The sequence below is a fragment of the Podarcis tiliguerta genome, assembly GCF_965153285.1.
Source record: "Podarcis tiliguerta genome assembly, chromosome: 1".
Taxonomy (NCBI): domain Eukaryota; kingdom Metazoa; phylum Chordata; class Lepidosauria; order Squamata; family Lacertidae; genus Podarcis; species Podarcis tiliguerta.
In genome coordinates, this window is record NC_139534.1 from 2,886,921 (window position 1) to 2,905,494 (window position 18,574).

The 18,574-nt window shown below is 41.8% G+C and overlaps 1 protein-coding gene across 1 annotated transcript in view; it reads right to left on the reverse strand.

The window, feature by feature from the left end:
* ABCA12 (ATP binding cassette subfamily A member 12) overlaps window positions 1–18,574 on the reverse strand; it is a 125,629-nt gene that overhangs the window by 45,764 nt on the left and 61,291 nt on the right. The window contains exons 21-31 of the mRNA XM_083400196.1: window positions 17,788–17,878; window positions 16,458–16,637; window positions 14,429–14,744; window positions 12,452–12,566; window positions 6,972–7,301; window positions 6,030–6,099; window positions 5,791–5,925; window positions 4,464–4,619; window positions 2,771–2,957; window positions 1,218–1,436; window positions 190–386 (exon numbers count right to left, since the gene is read on the reverse strand). Of these exons, the coding sequence (XP_083256322.1) occupies window positions 190–386; window positions 1,218–1,436; window positions 2,771–2,957; window positions 4,464–4,619; window positions 5,791–5,925; window positions 6,030–6,099; window positions 6,972–7,301; window positions 12,452–12,566; window positions 14,429–14,744; window positions 16,458–16,637; window positions 17,788–17,878 (1,996 nt within the window). The remainder of the gene's footprint in view (window positions 1–189; window positions 387–1,217; window positions 1,437–2,770; window positions 2,958–4,463; window positions 4,620–5,790; window positions 5,926–6,029; window positions 6,100–6,971; window positions 7,302–12,451; window positions 12,567–14,428; window positions 14,745–16,457; window positions 16,638–17,787; window positions 17,879–18,574) is intronic.

Consider the following 18,574-nt stretch of genomic DNA (forward strand, 5'->3'; position numbering starts at 1 on the left):
AACCAATAAAATACATATTTTTTAAAAGAATACTTTTTTCATAAGATTACCTAACACTCCAGACATGAGTTTCAACAATGATGCAAGCTCACCGTGACCCCCCAACCAATTTTTTATTGTGTGTATGACAGTATTAACTTCTACTTTTGCTTTAAACAGCCAGGTTGTCAACTTTTCTGTCCACATTACCTTTTCTGTTTTTTGAAATAATCTCCCAAATGCCTCTCCTTGAACATGGATCAACCCCCGTAGTTGGCTCATCCAAAATCACTACTTTCGACCCCCCAAGGAGAGCAATGGATATTGATAGCTTTCTTTTCATTCCTCCTGATAAAGAGCCGGTCAGCTTGTGACGATGGTTGTATAATCCAGTTTCCTTCAAAGTCCTTCAAAATAGCGCCCAGGAAAAGATAAGAATAAAATATGTTTCGTTGTGTGCAACTAAAACAAAAGCACCTATATATATCAAAGCGCCAACAATACAAATGAAAAACTGCTGTCTTAGAATTGGCATAATCCAAAACTGTGATTTAACATGCTCCTTGGACTTGATTTCATTTATTGTTCTTTTTAAGATGTTTCAGAATTTCTAGCCAATGTGTCGAGGTTAAGGGCTCAGAGCTGAATCACAATGTATTCTGGCCGGCTTCCAAGCCCCCCAGTGATGCAAAGAAACCACAAACTCATTTTGATTGGATGGCAAAGGTTGATTAATATCTCTAAAGTGGCATGAAATAGCCTTAGAAAAACTGGTCGGTAAAACCAAACAAAAAGGACAATAATAATGAGGAAAAGCTACTATGCAAAAGCTACTGTTCTTGGCAACAGGGATTAGCTTGTCTTGGATTAATGTCATGAAACCCTGATTTCACCACCAATATTTCAGTATTATTCTGACTCAGCCAAAGGAAAGAAGCACATTTTTTATCCAAAGTATACCCTGCTCAGAAAACCTCCTAGTAATTTAGGAAACATCATTTCCTCCATGCAGTCTTTTTATGCCACTTTGGATACAGAAATCAGCTAAGTCTTGACACAGAAAATCGGTGTGGAGATAAATGTTGTGATAACAAACAGCAAAACCAAGAAAGAACATTATTGGATTTGGATTTGGTTGTCTGCAGCTAGGAATGTGGGGAAGAAATTTTATTTGGATCTCATTTTAATGTGAACCCACCAAATTCAGACTTGTTCTCCATATAACTACTTTGATGTACCTTTCTACTTCCTCGCGTAACTCCTCCTTACTCCAGTGGGGCACCTTGATGTAGCCATATAAAAGCAGGTGTTCCTTTGTGGTTAGGTAACTAAATAAGACATTGTGTTGCATGCAGATTCCCATGTTTTTCCTGATTGTATCCTGGTCTGTTCTGATATCTTTACCATAAACAAATATAGTGCCAGATGAAGCAGGGAACAAGCCGGTCAGAATAGATCTAGAAATAGGGGAAATAAAGAACAGCTGAGACAAATATCCAGCATTTCATCCCACAAGTTATAAGAGCTAGTATAGTGTAGTCACGACACTCTGGGGTGGCCATGAGGCTGAGCTATGAATGAGGAAATCCCTTTAAATCTTCCCTCTGCCATGAACTCCCTAGGTAGCCTTAGGAAAACCTGCCTCTTTCAGTTTCAGCCATGCATCTGTAATATGGAGCTAATAATAACAACATGTCTTACGGGATTGTTATAAGGATTTCAACAAGACAATGTATGTAAAGCATACACGCTAAAGCAGAACTATGTTTGCAAACACTGCTAGATGATGAAATGTCACTGCAAAGGAAGTCACATCCTCACTCTGCCACGATCCTTTTAAGACCAGTTTACATGTACCCTGTGAGTCAGGAGGATGGATGCCTGTCTCGCTTTGATCAGCACAATGCAAGCTATTATTGATGATTGTCCAAACCAAGATCCATAGTTTTTCATTGACTTTGGTTTTCCTTTGATAACTAAAACATTTTGCAGTCTGCATCCCTCTCAAATTGTTTATTTAACAAAAAAATCAGAATTTAAATATTTCAGAATTGTCAATATGGAAAGCTATTGTGACAAAATTTCATTTCAGCTCTCTGTCATAAGGCTCCACCTTGCTGACAGAAGGCAATCACAATAGACTGATCTGTAACATATAGTTCAGATCCTGAAATATATTTAAGTTGTTTGATCAGAGATATGCTTATGCAAAACTGGAGCTCCGCACTGAGATATCATGCACAGAACAGGATGTTCCTGGAGACTAGCAAAGCTGAAAAGCTGCTGGATTTACCCCAAAGGACTTTTGCACCCTGCAAATTCAGACGGTCTTAGTTTGATGGGAAATGACAGCCACTGAGTTAGTGTGGAGGATGACTAGTACAAGCTGTTGCTGCATGTCATTCTCCCGCTATGAGCATAAAAAGAAACACCAAGCCCAGCTGCTGCAGCACACAGTTCTACAATAATTCAACAAAATGGGAACCTTTAGCATCCACAAGTGTTACTGCTGATACTTCTGTTGGCCTAGGAGCAGAAAAGCCAGCAGAAAAATCAGTAAAAATAAGAAATATGCTTTCATTTGTGAAGGAAGGGGAGACAGAAACCTGCTGAGATAAATAAAGAACATTGAAAGTATATGGCATAAACTTCAAAAAAGCAGATCTTAAAGACAACAACTGATCTGGTCTTGAAACATAAAAAGATGTTACTGATTCTGGCATTTATCTTCACTAGCTACAAAGTGGTATTTCTTGCAGTTCGAAGCAATTCCTCTTCAAAGAGAACCTACATTGTGGTAGTTTTTCCAGCTCCATTGTGTCCCAGCAAAGAAGTTATGTTTCCTTCATAAAAGTTCAGGTTGAGATTCTGGACAGCCGCTTTGGATCCATAGACCTTTGTTATTCCATACAGAGAAACTCCCACTTTTAGGTCGGTCGGCTCAGGTTCAAGGTTAGAAGGCAGAGCACCTTGAACAACTATAAAACAACAAGAACGGAGAAACCTTTTACTCTGTGCTTCAGATGGTGGGAATTTGCATATGGAATAAATGCACAGCTATCAGTAAAAGAAAACACAAAAAATGGTAAGTGTGCTAAGTGGCATGAAAATGTACCACACAGGCAGGTATGCTGGCGGAATGGCCTCTGGAGCTGGGAGTTCAAAATTGTGTTTCGTTTTAGGGAGAGGAAAGGGGCGTATGTTGTGGATATCTGCTACTGCCCAGGTTTGACATGTCAAAAGGAGAAATGGAAAACACAGCTGTTTGGGTGGATACTAAGACTTTTTTCTATGAAAATTAGATGTACATGACAGTGTAGCCACAACATTTTGTAACAAACTATAATGCATCAACGTGGGTTTTAAATAAACAGCAGATTTAGCGGCAAATTTAAGAGCAGTGAGTTGTGGTTGTCTTCCCCCACCAAAGAAATATATGGTTCAAGATGGGTAGTCTTTAAATAGGTGGAAGATTAATATGGAAATTATACTTTGTGTATATATCTAATGACAAACAATCCCTGGTTCACCTACCTGTCAGTCATCACACACAAGCCCTGCACAATCAGCTTGAGGGGGTAATTTTTGGTTTGGGATTTCACAATGCAGAGTATCCAAATAACCTACCCATATTTAAGTTTGCAAAACATGACAGCATACATATTTCCAAATATAGTCAGGGTCAGGTGAGGAATCTAAATTGTGTTGCCTTTTGTCATGACCCTTGACCCTAATGGTGCTCTGGAGAGGGAGTCGGAGGTTGTGGGGCAGCGTAGCCAGATTCAGGGCACAGAGCTGACTGCTGAAGATAGGGAGACCCTTGGGCCTGAGACGGTTGGACAGGAGCTCTCAGAGGAAAGGCCCTGACCCCCAGGGCTTGTAGGGCCAGAGCCTGGTCACTAACGGGCACCTGAGCCTGAAGAGCCAGGAGCTTCCCATGCATCACTAGTCTGGGAGAGCACCAGAAAGGAGACTATGACACAGCAAGGGAGTGTCCATCTTCAGGCCAGAGGGCTGGCCCTTTAAGCTTCTAAGGTTTTCTACAAGGAGGTGGAGCCTGGAGGAGGTAGTCTGCAGAGAGAGCCTTGTAAGGCTACAGTTTGCTCTCAGCCTTTGTTGAGCAAGTTGCTCACTTGCAGCTGTTCATGGTCCAGCCTCACCACCTTCTCTGTGCATCAGGTCAACATGCAACAACATTAAACTTTACCCCTCGTCTCAAGATAACTGCTCAGCTTTGAGCTCTGGCAAATATCTATGTTACATTTCAGTACAAGACTAATGGTTTGATTAAAGCGAGATCAGGCGAAGTGTCACCCTCCAGATATTCTTGGACTACAGCTCCCATCATCCTTGACCATGCTGGCAGAGCTGATGGGAGTTGTAGTCCAAAAACATCTCAAGGGCACCTTGTTGGGTGCCCTGGTTTAAAGTAAGCGAATCTATGAAATAAATATTCACCACATCTAAAAACTTGGAGTACGTACATATCTTTTCAGGGAATGCTGGCTCTTTTCTCAAGAAGAAATTGGTGAAAAGAAAGTTTTTCCTCTTCTCACTCCACAAGGGGAAATAGCCATAGCGCTCTGCCCAGTAAGATGGAAGGAGTGGGAAATACCACGGGGCTGCAATACCATACTTGCCTGTTTAAAAAATGAGAGAAAGAGAAAGAGAGAGAGAGAGAGAGAGAGGGGGGCTGAGAAGTTGGGAAAAGTTACTCTATAGCATGTGACGGTCTGAATTAGGTTTACATGGTCTATGCGACTGCAAGCCCAAAGAATGCGGCAGTGTGAGTTCAATGTGGTTTCATCATTTCCCAGAGTATATTGCACTTGTGTGCTGTGCAACCTCTGATCAAGTGAATGTGTTGTTTTCTTCCCTAATTTCCCAGTATCCTAAGGGTACCCATACCAGATGGCTAGAGGGCCACAGGGCTCTATAAGGACCGTGTCTGTTTGCTGCTGCCCAGCGAGGGACTTGCCTGCCTCCTTCCATCTGGGCAGAGAGGGCTCCATTTTTGTTTTTTAAATTGCTTTTTTTTAATCTATGTCATTTTAAATTGTAACTGATGTTAATGCTGTATTCTCAGTTTTAGATTTTATGATTTATGTGGAAGTTGTTTTCCATTTTGTTGTGTACTTTTTGATGTGTTTTATTTATTGCTTATGACTTTTATTACGTTGGTAATTATGTAAATCTTGTCATGTTGTAAGCAGCCCTGAGCATTGTTTTAACTATGGAAAGGCGGCGAACAAATGATGATAATGATGCCACAATGCTGTCAAAATAATTACATTAAAACACACACACACATTCCTGAATTCATCTGCCTCTAGAAATAGAGTGGGAGAGCTCACCATAATTTACATATGGAAAATTATGAGTGATACCCATTCTGGTTATGACATTTGTAAGGACTTTGTATGGCCATTCGTCATGCAAATACATCCTTCTGCACAGTCCCTAGAAGCAAAGAATGGTAGAATGTGCAATAATATAGGGCACATGTCATTTGTTAAGCACTTGCAAATGTGCAAGGGAGAGGATGTCCTCAATAGGAATTATTATTATTATTATTATTATTATTATTATTATTATTAACAACAACAACAACAATACCCCACATATCTGGCTGGGTTGCCCCAACCAAAGAATGTCTTTGGTGGCTTCTCTGTGATTAACAACACAATGGGCTGCAGTCCATAATCTGTCCCATCTAACGCAAACTTAATAGACAAATAATGCCCTTATGAGCACCCTAGTAATTGTGTGTGTTTGAGTGTGTGTGTGAAAATTCTTGCATGCACTACTTACCTGGAAAAACATTCCTAATGTACCAGCCCAGAATGAAATAAATAAAAGAATCTATCAGAATTAACCAGCACATCCAGCCAAAATTAGTCTCATCTCCAGACATAGGTGATTTATACATATTATCCCACTGCAGGCCTACAAAAGAGAAAAGGTAAGATAAAGACAATTTCTACATTAGCCAATGAACCAGACTGCACCAGGGCTGCCCAGAGAAGTGCCCACATAAGAAGAGCCCTTACCAACGCCCTGTTCTTCATAGCGGGCAATGTACTGGCTTGCATAGCTGAACGCGGTTGGAGACAGCAGGCTCTGGAAAAAGCAGGGGAGAAACAAACACACAAAAACCCTACTGAAATATTTGCATACAAATATCCAGGTAAACATATGAAGACAATGCAGATTTCAGAGACATATAAAATGTAAGTATAGATGTAAAATTATACCCCATGATTCAGATGAAAATGAAAGTATTTTTTTAAACGAAAGAAGGGAGAGAGTGGGGAGATGTGAAGGAAGGCATTCCTGAGAGAATGAGCACAAAGAAGCCTTGGGAATCATTCTTATTATCCCTGTAGACTCTTCTTCCTACAAGGAGAGTAAGGCAACATCCATGCAGTTCACCCTATACACACACACACACACACACACACACACACACAGAGCGAGAGAGAGCGAGAGAGAGAGAGAGAGAGAGAGAGAGAGAGAGAGAGTTCTAGGGACCACTGACTGAGCATCATGGCATGAGTGTGCTTTTTTGAATCCAGCACTGCACATCCAAACCAAATATTCTTGACATTTTGCCAATTCTCATCTATTTTACCCTGTATTGGATAAGAGGAAACATAGAGGTGTTAACTAGGGCCTACCCAAGACATTTTGGCACCTGAGGCAGACCCCAAAATGGTGCCCCCCCTTCCCACCAGGGAAGTAGAGATGAAGGAAGATCTACGTCAGGAATAAGAAGGAAGGAAGATCAGCACTGGTATCTGCTGGCCCTGTGAACCCTGCTAAATGACCCTTCCCCCAGCCTTCAGACATCTTGAACTACAATTCCCACCAGCCCCACCTAGCACTGCCCTGCTGGAGCGGATGGGAGTTGTAGTCCAAAACTTCTGTGGGCTCCAGGTTGACTAAGGCTGCCCCAGCACCTTCACGCATCTTAACACAGCTGAGAGGTTTACCAGCAGGCTCTTCACGGAAAAGCTGACGTGATTCTCAACGACAAGCAGGACGATGAATGGGAAAAAGGTCAAGATGTAGATGAGACAGCCCACCAAGGCAGCAATGTTGGTGTTGTTGAAGAAGACGCTGATGAGGTAGCACATGGCGATGATGGAGAAGCTGTAGTCCAGGAGGTACAGGAAGAGTATCACAACGTTTATGTTGGAAAGGACGTTCCCAAATTTGAGCATAACAATGAGAATCGTGGTAGTAATTAGGAGAAAGGTGGCACATTCAATGAACCAGGCGATGAAGTGACTGCTGGAATTGACACCCATCATCTTCATATACTATGGAGGGAGAAATAATAAAAGGATAGCCACTTAATTGAATTCAAACATGTATATTAGTTATTACTATTATTTATTATGAAAACAAATTTAGAAACCAGTTTCAAAGAGGTGCACAGGGTAAAAACAGACTAAAACACAGAAACACAGACTCAAAGAAAAATAAAATCAATTTAGCCAACTCTAAAGCAATAAAGAAGGGACGCGGGTGGTGCTGTGGGTTAAAGCCTCAGCGCCTAGCGCTTGCCGATCAAAAGGTCAGCGGTTCGAATCCCCGCGGCGGGGTGCGCTCCCGCTGTTTGGTCCCAGCGCCTGCCAACCTAGCAGTTCGAAAGCACTCCCAAGTGCAAGTAGATAAATAGGGACCGCTTACTAGCGGGAAGGTAAACGGTGTTTCCGTGTGCGGCTCTGGCTTGCCAGAGCAGCGATGTCACACTGGCCACGTGACCCGGAAGTGTCTTCGGACAGCGCTGGCCCCCGGCCTCTTTGAGTGAGATGGGCGCACAACCCTAGAGTCTGTCAAGACTGGCCCGTACGGGCAGGGGTACCTTTACCTTTACCTTTAAAGCAATAAAACCATTTACACAAACACCAAAGTATTAAGTGCTGTCGTCTTCTAAAACAGGTAAAGGACCCCTGACAGTTAAGTCTAGTCATGAACGACTCTGGGGTTGCAGTGCTCATCTCGCTTTATTGGCCAAGGGAAAATGCCGTTTATCTTCCTGCTGGAGCGGTACCTATTTATCTACATGCACTTTGACATGCTTTCGAGCTGCTAGGTTGGCAGAAGCTGGGACAGAGCAACGGGAGCTCACCCAGGTAAAAAAGGTAAAGGACCCCTGGATGGTTACGTCCAGTCAAAGGCAACTATGGGGTTGTAGCGCTCATCTTGCTTTCAGGCTGAGAGTGCCGGTGTTTGTCCAAGACAGTTTTTCAGGTCATGTGGCCAGCATGACTAAACCACTACTGGCGCACGGAGGACCGTGATGAGTGCCACAGCACACAGAAACGCCATTTACCTTCCTGCCGCAGCAGTACCTATTTATCTTCTTGCACCAGTGTGCTTTCAATCTGCTAGGTTGGCAGGAGCTGGGACCGAGCAACGGGAGCTCACCCCATCGCAGGGATTTGAACCGCCGACCTCCCGATTGGCAAGCCCAAGAGGCTCAGTGGTTTAGACCACAGCGCCACCCAGATATTCTAATTATGTACTGTAGGCATAGTAAGATGGCCATTGTCTCTTCTTTTAAAATAGAAGGGGTGACTGGTGGTCTGCAGCATTAATTTCAGTTTTACAGTCTCTGAGAGGGACATGTCAGTCCTTACCAGGAATGCCCAAATTGTGCCCCACTAAGCTGAATGTGCACACCCTAATGAATTGTGAGAAATCAGATGCTTGAGGCCACTGTTACCTCTCCAGTTCATATTTCTGCAAACTCTGACTAACAGCAAAGTAGGTTTTGTTTTGTGTGTGTGTGTGTTTTAAAAATTGGGTGTTGTAGAGGTTGCCTTACAAGGCCAGTGGGCTATGTGTGCATTGATAGGTTTACTAGTGGCAATGGCCCAGCCTATCAAGTGTGCTCCCAGCAGGGACTATTGACTGGTGCCAGGTCAGCAACAGCTCTGCCAGCTTCTTCCAACAAGTATTGTTTCCTGCACCAAAATCTTTAATGTATTATGATCAAAAAGTTGGAATCTCTAGCTTGCTAAGCTAAGGGGAAAAATGAAATAAATAAACAACACTATGGTGGAGTACAAACAGAGTGGCACTTACCTCCCAAATAGATAAGTTTCTCAAAAATACCAGCTATTCTAGTATTTTAAATTGCCAATCTGCTGAACAAATCATGCACCCCACCCTAAAATTCACTCCGTTTAACATTTCCAGGCTGTTTCTTTGGAGTGAACATTTATAACTCAAGGATTAGGAGGTAGACTTCCTTGTACGACATCCTTGAATGCTACTGGTGCATGTGTGAAATATTTTGCTCCATTTGCCCCAAATATTTTGCCTGGTTATTTTTTTAACTCGGCATAAACAAGAATGTGTGGACCATTTCTTATGTTACATTGTTGAGCCGCTTTAACACAGCTTCTTCCCTGGCAAAAACGTAATACTAGAGGTGTGAGAAGATCACACTATAACTCCTCCTCATGCCTGCATTACCACATTTTGCAAGAGAGAGTTATTCTGGCATGGCCAAGACTCTCTGAAGCTAACCTCCGACAGAGCTGCTCTGCCCTTTCCCTACAAATACTTTGAGGATTAGATACACAGATATAACTCTACAAAAGTTGAGGCTCTCCACGCTTGCTGCTGTTCTAATATTACACAAATGACATCAGAGCTGTTTCACAGTGGAACCAAACTCCCTCAGAAGGTGGTGCCCTCTGCCTCATGCAAGGTTTTTAAGCAGAGGTTGGGTGGCCATCTGTCATGGATGCTTTAGCTGAGATTCCTGCATTGCAGGGGGTTGGACTAGATGACCCGAGATGATTCTGTGAAATAGTAGTATCTCTGTGGGATCTGTTTGTTTGCTCAAAAACAATAATTTTCTTTGTTTAACCTGTGGAATCGATTGAATCCCTAATGAAAGTGCTAAAAGTCCCACTGAGTGTTAGGACAGCACACAGGAACATTTTTAGCAGAAATAGCCTCATATTTTAAATAAGTGTACACTAAATTGAGAGTAGTTGGGCTAAGGCAATAATTGATTCTGTGGAAGTCATTGACTACCAAGACAAAGAATTACAAAGCCATTTTGCTCCTCTGGTGGAAGTTCAGTTTGAAAACTAAATCAAGTTAAGAAGGGGAAAGATTTTCACATTGATCGCTATGTTGTCTCACAGGAAATCTAATCTTGCACATGCCTCACTTGAGATAATAACACATAAAACACCATGGTATGTAAGAGGTCAGGGAAGTAGAATCATGTCAGAAGAACCAATTATGAAAGAAATAATTTCTTAACAACTCGCTGATGTATCTAAACAAAATAGCGAAGAGCTTCCAATCACTGATCTTACTAATGACCTTTCTTCTATAATCTATGGGTTTCTTTTAGAGGCCCATAATCCAAAGAACCCCTTTGCTGTGTGCAAAAGTTTTTAAGAGCTCAGGAAGCTGCCTTACGAAAGGTCAGACCGTTTGCACATCGAGTTAAGCATGGTTGACATTGATTGGCAGTGGGTCTCCAGAGTTTCAGACAGGAGTCTTTCCCAGTCAGGCCTGGAAATGCCAGGGATCAGAGTGGCTCAGATTGTGACCTGTGTGGCTGTGAGGTGCCAAGGTCCGTCACTGCAGGGATCGATCCTGAGACCTTCAGTATGCAAAGCAGGTGCTCTTCCATTGAGCAACAGACCCTCCCCACCCAACTACATCCCACAGTTTTCCTCTTGATGTTTGTTCACAATGGAACTTTTCCAGCCAAATATTCCCTGTTGGAGTGCCAGGAAAGTGAGAATTATATTCCTCCACATATTTTGTCACACTGCACATTGGGGGGGAGGGGGTTATAATATGCATGATGCATAACTTGCACGCAGGACACATGGTCTTGACAGGGAAAGCTTCATGTGCAGGTAACGAGAGAGCTGGACCATCAAGAAGGCTGATTGCCGAAGTGTTGATGCTTTTGAATTATGGTGCTGGAGGAGACTCTTGAGAGTCCCATGGACTGCAAGAAGATCAAACCTCTCCATTCTTAAGGAAATCAGCCCTGAGTGCTCACTGGAAGGACAGATCGTGAAGCTGAGGCTCCAATACTTTGGCCACCTCATGAGAAGAGAAGACTCCCTGGAAAAGACCCTGATGTTGGGAAAGATGGAGGGCACAAGGAGAAGGGGACGACAGAGGACGAGATGGTTAGACAGTGTTCTCGAAGCTACAAACATGAATCTGACCAAACTGCGGGAGGCAGTGGAGGACAGAAGTGCCTGGCGTGCTCTGGTCCATGGGGTCACGAAGAGTCGGACACGACTAAACAACAACAGCCTTAAGAATGGACTGCTGAAACGTGCACTGGAAGCTGTTTTGGAAGCTGCAGTTAGTGCTGAATGAGGTAGCTGAGCTGTTATTGGGGACTGCTTATTGCCAACAATTTACACCAATCTTGGCAGAACTACACTGGGTGTCTATATGCTACCAAGCCCATTTCAGGGTGCTTGCATTGACTTATAAAGCCCTACATAACTTAGAGAGAGTGCCTCCTCCCACATAGATCTGCCTGGCTGTTGAGATCTACCAAGGAGGTTTGTCATTGTGGGCCCCAGCTTTGGAACACCCAAAGTTGTCATTTATCTGTTTTAATTGTATCCTACCCTAGAATTGCGTTGTGGTGAAAGAAGGGTAAGAAATATTTCAAAGAACAAATAATGTTAAATATGCATAATTAGGAGCAGGAACAGAAGGATCTGCTTCTGCTTTCTTGGTTTCTCATTTTTCTAACTGAGTTCTCCACATTTTGCATCAATTTATAAATGAAATTGTAAAAATCTATCAACATTCGAATGCGAACTCATTTTATATGCATTTTTGACTAATGTACACAGTTTTGCAAGCAATGTCCCCCAATGCAAGGAGTTTTCACTAATATATTCATTTTTATGGATACTTTTCCTGAATATATGCATATTTTCAAACATTAGTTGGAGAACTGCACCGCAAAATGTAGATGTGCTTCAGTTCACATACTGTTTCAGAAAGTGCAAATTCAATAGCTTCAGCTTTCACTGGAAAAAGGAACTGAATTTCTCCTGCATCCCTACATAGGAGTGATAAACAACATAGGAGCCCCACAAAGAAGACTGGAATGTCTTCTAGATCAACTGCTAGGCCCCTCTACATTCTTGGAGAACTAACTCTGTTAGCTTTTAAAGGTGCAAGTCTTGTTGGCAGTCTATCTCTCATTCTGAAAAATGAACTCTGAGACCTGCATTCTCAGGTCTTATCCAGGAGCAATTTCCACTGAATTTGCTTGTATGAATTGTTTTGGAGAGGAGCTCAGGGCATAGCTTTCATAAGTGGTTTCTCTGTCAGTCTCTGTGAATAAGTTAACAGGGAACCCTATAGACTGGATTCCTTCAACCCAGGTACTCAGACTGTCAGCTACAGCCGCAGGGTGTGGTGAATACTCAAAACTTCAGACTACCTCGTAAAGCCTCAGGTCTTTTTCTTCAACGAGTTTCTTCACAAAGGCTGCAATGTAAAGTATCCAAGCAGCCATCAACATGAATGGAAGGGAGTAAGTCACACTGGTTAGGAACCTGTAAAAAGAAAAGCAATTATTTAGCTGCAAAGGCAAAGTATTTTGGATTAAGGAGGGATAACTAACATGACTTTCAACATAAAAGCCTTTGTTTTTTCTCTGAAACTTGGACTATAGTTAAAAAACATTTGGCTCATTCTAGGACCTGGTAACTACATTCAATGAAAGAATTTTTGCTTTTACTATAGCTACTGGTTTATGGCTCTCAGAGTCCCTACATAGAGCCATGTTTTGTGCCCCACCCTTCCTTGACTGATACTTAATATTCCTCTGTATAAACCTATGTAGGGATAAAGGTATAAGGGCTCTTATACCTTTGCAAAACTCTGTGAAGTTAGAGACTGGAAGTAGTTTCAATTTTCCGCCTCAAAACAAAGCATACTATGTTTTGCAGAAATATCACTTGACGTTGTGATCTTCTCAGGAGATGAATATGAAAGCAGCAATAACATCTATGCCAGACAAGTCCTGTCCTATTCATCTTCACTCAGACTTATATCCTACTGTATTCAACGTGGCTTATTCCCTGGCAATTTCCTGTTATACAGGACTGCAAACTTAGATTTACTTATGAGTAAACATGCATAGGTTTAATTTGTAAACTGAATCATATTTACGTGGAACTAAGTCCCGCTGAAAATGATTATTTTTGCAGTCATTTATTGATAGAGCATACATAGTATGAATTTGGTATGGATCCACTTGTATTCTGAGTTTACTTACACAAAACACTTGGATCAAAGACAATTTACCATTAGCAATGCCTAAAACAGTGATAGTGAGAAATCAAACCTTACCATGGCTATCGTTAAATAATTTAAGAAGGGGAGATTCCTATCTGAGAAGTAAAAATTACTTAATTCTTAAAGTTAAGATACAGGCAACCAGATGTTGCAGGATTCCACTACAATGGGTGGGTGGGTGAGGGTAGGGAGGGAGGTGGGTAGAGGTTGGCATAAAAGAAAAGGAACATAGTTTTTCAGGGTTTTGCATATTGTTAAGGCAGTCTATGAAGGCATAAATGAAGCTTGGGTACATGAGTTGGATCAAAGCACAGACAGACATTATATCCAAACTATCAAACTGTGATTTGAATGAGCCATCCAAATCAGGATTGCTGTTTGGTTTGGAGATCTTACTTGATCCCTTTGCCAGTTGTCACATTATGGTGATTTTACCTGACCAGGAAGTGTTTTAGCAAAGAAGCCTGATACAACTGGTGACGTTGTGAGCAACCATGTTTCTGTCCCATTATAATGTTTATTTATTTATAAAAATATTTATATAACACTATATCATAATACCATATCTATATATCACTAAAAAACCCCTCATAAAAATGTATACTCAGAGATCATCTGCTATTGAGGAAAGATGTTTTCCTAATTTTCCTAATTGTCTGCATCAGCTTGGTGGCACAGAACAGTTTTCAGCAGGTTTTTGAAGGTTAAAACAGAAAGCACCTCCCAAATCTCTGTTGCATTACATTCCACTGGGCTGATGACACCAAAGACTCAATTTACTGTTGCCAGTGATGTGCCTGCAGATGATCTCAGTGACTGAGCTAGGAGATAACAGTTCAGGCAGTCCCTCGGGTACCCTGGACCTAAGTTCTTGAGGGCTTTGTAAATTGGTGCAAGGTCCTTGAAGGTGGCCCAGTAGTAGGTGGGCAGCCTGTGCAGATGTTTTAACAGTGGTGTCACATGTTGGTAGCTTTGTGCCCCCACCCAGGATCCCCATTCTGCACCAGGTAGAGCTTCCAGACTAGGCCCAAGGGCAGCCCCACAGAGAGCATACTGCTGTAAACGCTCTACCATTTATTAAACACTCTACTTATCATGGTTTAGTCAGAAGACTTACATGTCTTTGTTGTAGCAGGGGTAGGGGGTAGCCTGAACTTGTACTGCGATTTCTTCTGCGGTTTTCCCGGTCTGCAATTCAATGATTGCTCTGTCAATGCTATCCTGGATGTAGATAAATGCTCGGCTGTAGATCTGACTTTGAGAGGCTGAGTTATGTGGACCCACCGTCCAGATTTTCTCTCGTATTCTTCTGGTTGTTTGGGAAATCTTGCTGCTCATTCGGATGGTGTAGTTGACTAGTGGTGGAAGGGAAAGGCTGCCAGGAATTTCTGTCTCCTCCCTGTTTCTGTCTGAGAATGGCTTGAAAATTATACCTTTTAAAAGAGAAAGAGAGAGAAATGCATTTCACTGTAGCAGGGCTAAGGGGGGTTCGTGTCAGTAGGTTCCTTACTGGGGCCATCAGCAAGTTGACCCTTGACACTAGCCTTGAACTCTGGGATGCAAACTCAGAGGCCTCTAGACAGGGATCAGAAGTTGTGTCTGCTGTTGGTCCTCCTCACCAAAATGTCCTCCTCAGATTACACGTCTACTTGCCTCTGAAGCAAACACACATTTACTTTTCTCTCCCCAGCCCTGCAACCATGCTTCAGACAAACTAGTAACCTTTTATGTTGTTTTTCAGATATCTTGCAAGTTCCTTAATTAAACATTTGTTCAGTAACCACTAAAGAAGAAATGCCAGTAATTTGGAATCAAACTCATGCATTGCTTCATTTTAATAGGGAAACATCCACAAAATTTCTCAGGGTCCCTATATCACATGCATCACCATACAGACATTCTGGAAATAAGTAAACTAATCTGTCAGCCATTAAAACCAAACCAATCCTGTTAAATATGTTTCTCAGTTCCTTATCACCTTGTTTCTATATGTGCTACAAGACAAAAGAAAGAACTCCAACTGAAGAGAGAGAAAATGTTTTGTCATATAGAAAATTGATAATGGAATGTGAAGATTACATTTAATGAAAGAATTGATGCAACAGATTTGTGTAGTCATAAGTAATTCTTGTAGCTCGATAGTTTCATTTCATTTCTTATGGTAATAATGATCCCTCAATACTCAACACAACATTATTCAACACAACATAAATTGTTCTGGCATGATCTTATCAGTATGTAATACTGATATTCTATCTCTTTTTATCTGGTAAATGCCACTAATGTATCAGATGCTATATTGATTCTGTAGTTCTTAATTGACAATGCAAACTTCTCTTGTTTTGTGCGTTCAACTTCAACTGTTTTGCTTTGTTTAACTTGTAACATTACAAAATTATCAAAGAATAAATAGCTAAGAAATAAAAAGCAGTTACTGCAAACTTTAAAAAATGCTCTAGTCTAGGGAAAGGTGGGTGAATTGGCAGAACAGGGTTTGATGCTCAAAAGAAGTCTGTGCATCTGCCAAAAACAGGTTGAGTACAATTGCCTGGCCTTCTCACTGTTCCAGGTGTGTACACCCTTTATTTTGCTTGTGATCTCAAGCATGCTTTAATAAAATGAACAGGCATTAATATAATGTCTATTGCTATGATTCTCAGTTTGCAAAGCAGAGAATCTTAAGGATGTTAAGTTAGTATACAATAAAAACACAGGTATATCATCAGATTTGGGGACAGCTGAACTGAGAATTGATATGGCACTGCTGCCCATGTGCCCATTGGAGGGAAAAGGTGGGAAGAGAATTAAACTAAAAATTGAAGTGAGCTATACATCCGATTCACACCTGGCCACTGCAGTCCCTGGTGATTCTCGCAACAGACCTTGCTTACAGATAACCTCAGTGCATTATGCACTTTATTCCTAGACAGCTTGTTTGTTTTAAAAGATATTCCCGAATGATGCTGGAAAACATGCTACTGGGGATCAGCTTTGATTTGTCAAGTAATGTATTTCAAACCACCGATGTAACAGACCAAAATGATTCATCTCAGCCCAAAGATCCACCTTTTAACACCCATCTTGAATTTTGGTTGAAAACTATTTCATTTCAGTAAAGAAATCCAAATTCAGATGACAATACTCACTTGCAAGAAGTTCATTCTTCAAAAAGAAATCTTTTGCCACCATTTCCAGCTCCTCTACAGTCTTGTATGGACGGATACGATCAAACAACACACATGAGGAGATATTTACTGAAAGTCCTGCTAAGACGCTAAGCTGGTTTATGATGTCAGCATTATTCTGCAGTTCCCAACGTATATCATCTGGGGGTGGGGGGGGGGGGAAATGAAGCAAGAGAACCAGAATCAGTGGTGCACTTTGGGCTCTCAAATTTCAGCAGCGCCCTGTGCGAGACAAAAATCCCCCCCCCCAGCCTCTCACAATGTATTCTACAGCATTGATTTGGCAAGCCCTGCAGGATGGCAACCAGGATGACCACACCAGTTGCCAGGGCCTTGCAGAGCCAGGCAGAGGCCCGGGCCAGGTAGATAATGTGCCCGTCCTTTTTCTTTACCCTGGGGATAACTGAAGTCTTATAAATAAGTAAGTATATAAATAATTTTCACAAAAGTTATGCCGACAAATAATTTTATTTCAAGGCTTCAACCGTATCTGCATATAAAGACAAAACTGAAAATATAGATAAATATGTTGACCGAGGCCCCCTTTGGAATCGGAGACCCGGGCCAAGTGGCTCACATGGCCCCCCCCCCTCTGTCTGGGCCTGCCAGTTGCACCAACCTAAAACCACTTCTGCCATAATCTATTGATTATAATGTGACACTCTCCCGTGGAAGACACAAGGAAACCTAAAAATTAGCAGAAGTTACTTTTAGTAGTTTCTGTTCACAGATTCATAAAGCTGAAAAAGATCTAATGATTGCCTAGTTCTCTCTGAAAGGGGTAAACTTGTATCTGGCCTAGACCACTTTAGACTATAGATGAGGGCTGAATGACCCAATACTCTTCCATACAAAAAGCAAATCCCTTCACAATAAAACCGCACATTAGGGTTCTTCCCAATTTGGGTGTCTCCAGACAGTTAATATTGTGTGGAAGTGAAGGGATTCAAGTGCATACCAGAACTTTAGATTTGCATGATTAAAGTGGGTTACAGGGCTCTGTTACCCCTGAGCAACAATCCCACTTCACACAAGAACCTGATGTTTTGCAGTTTGGGAAGCAACAGGGAAGCGTGGGGTGTTCTGTCCACCCCACAAAATGTAGTCCCTTTCAGTGGGTACTCTGTCAACTAGTATGCAGTCCAAAAAATAGGTGTCTCCACAGGGTACTGCACTTATGTTTTCCTATAGAAATCAGCGGCAACCACCCACTTATGTGAGACAAGTAAAGGTGTATAATCAGGAACATCTCTAGTACTGTTAGCATGCATGGCTGTGTGCAACAACTTACCCAGCTCATCAATTTGGTTTAGAAGGTCATCAGCATCTAGTTTCACCATGAGTTTGATGAACACTTGCACAAAGGGATTCTGCAGTGCATTCTACAAAATAATGGAATGAGTGCTTGGTTAAACAAAGTATATTCAACCACTTTTCAAAATTAGAACCACAGTTGTCAGAAGGAGGAAACGAGTCCCCTGCGAAGAAGGTCTGGTCAGTTCCCAGAGAAGACACAAGCTTTTCCTCTTTCAGTGACTGGCTTCTTGTGTCATGTAGGCCAGGCCCAGGAACTGAACTTCAAGCTTTCCATTTGTAGAAGGAAAAGGGCTGGACTGGGACCAAGCCATGGAACACACCAGGATTAGCACATTTTTGCCATGATAATTATATACCAAGGCTGAGAATGTAGTGGGTTTTAGCAAACTGTCCCCCAATATCCAAAGATGACTGTCAAACCCAAAACTCCCTATATCTACATTTCTGGCATGCCCTTCCCTTCGCTCCTATTAATCTGCCCATCCCAAAACTATGCATCCAGTTTCTGTATGTCATGTAACTGTTGCTAACTCAGTTTAAAGAAAGGGAGGGATACTTCTGAACTTATGTGCCTCACATTGTCTGAATGATGGCCTGTTTTTGTTAATCAAAGTTCTCCAGGTGAGCTTATCAGTCTTCCTAGTTTCATTCAAAACAATATAGAGGAGGGTGAGGTAATACATATGGGAGAAAAGAGTCACAGTGGAAGAAATATGTAACACTACAGCTCAATCCTCTTTTTTAAAATCTTATTTTTTTTA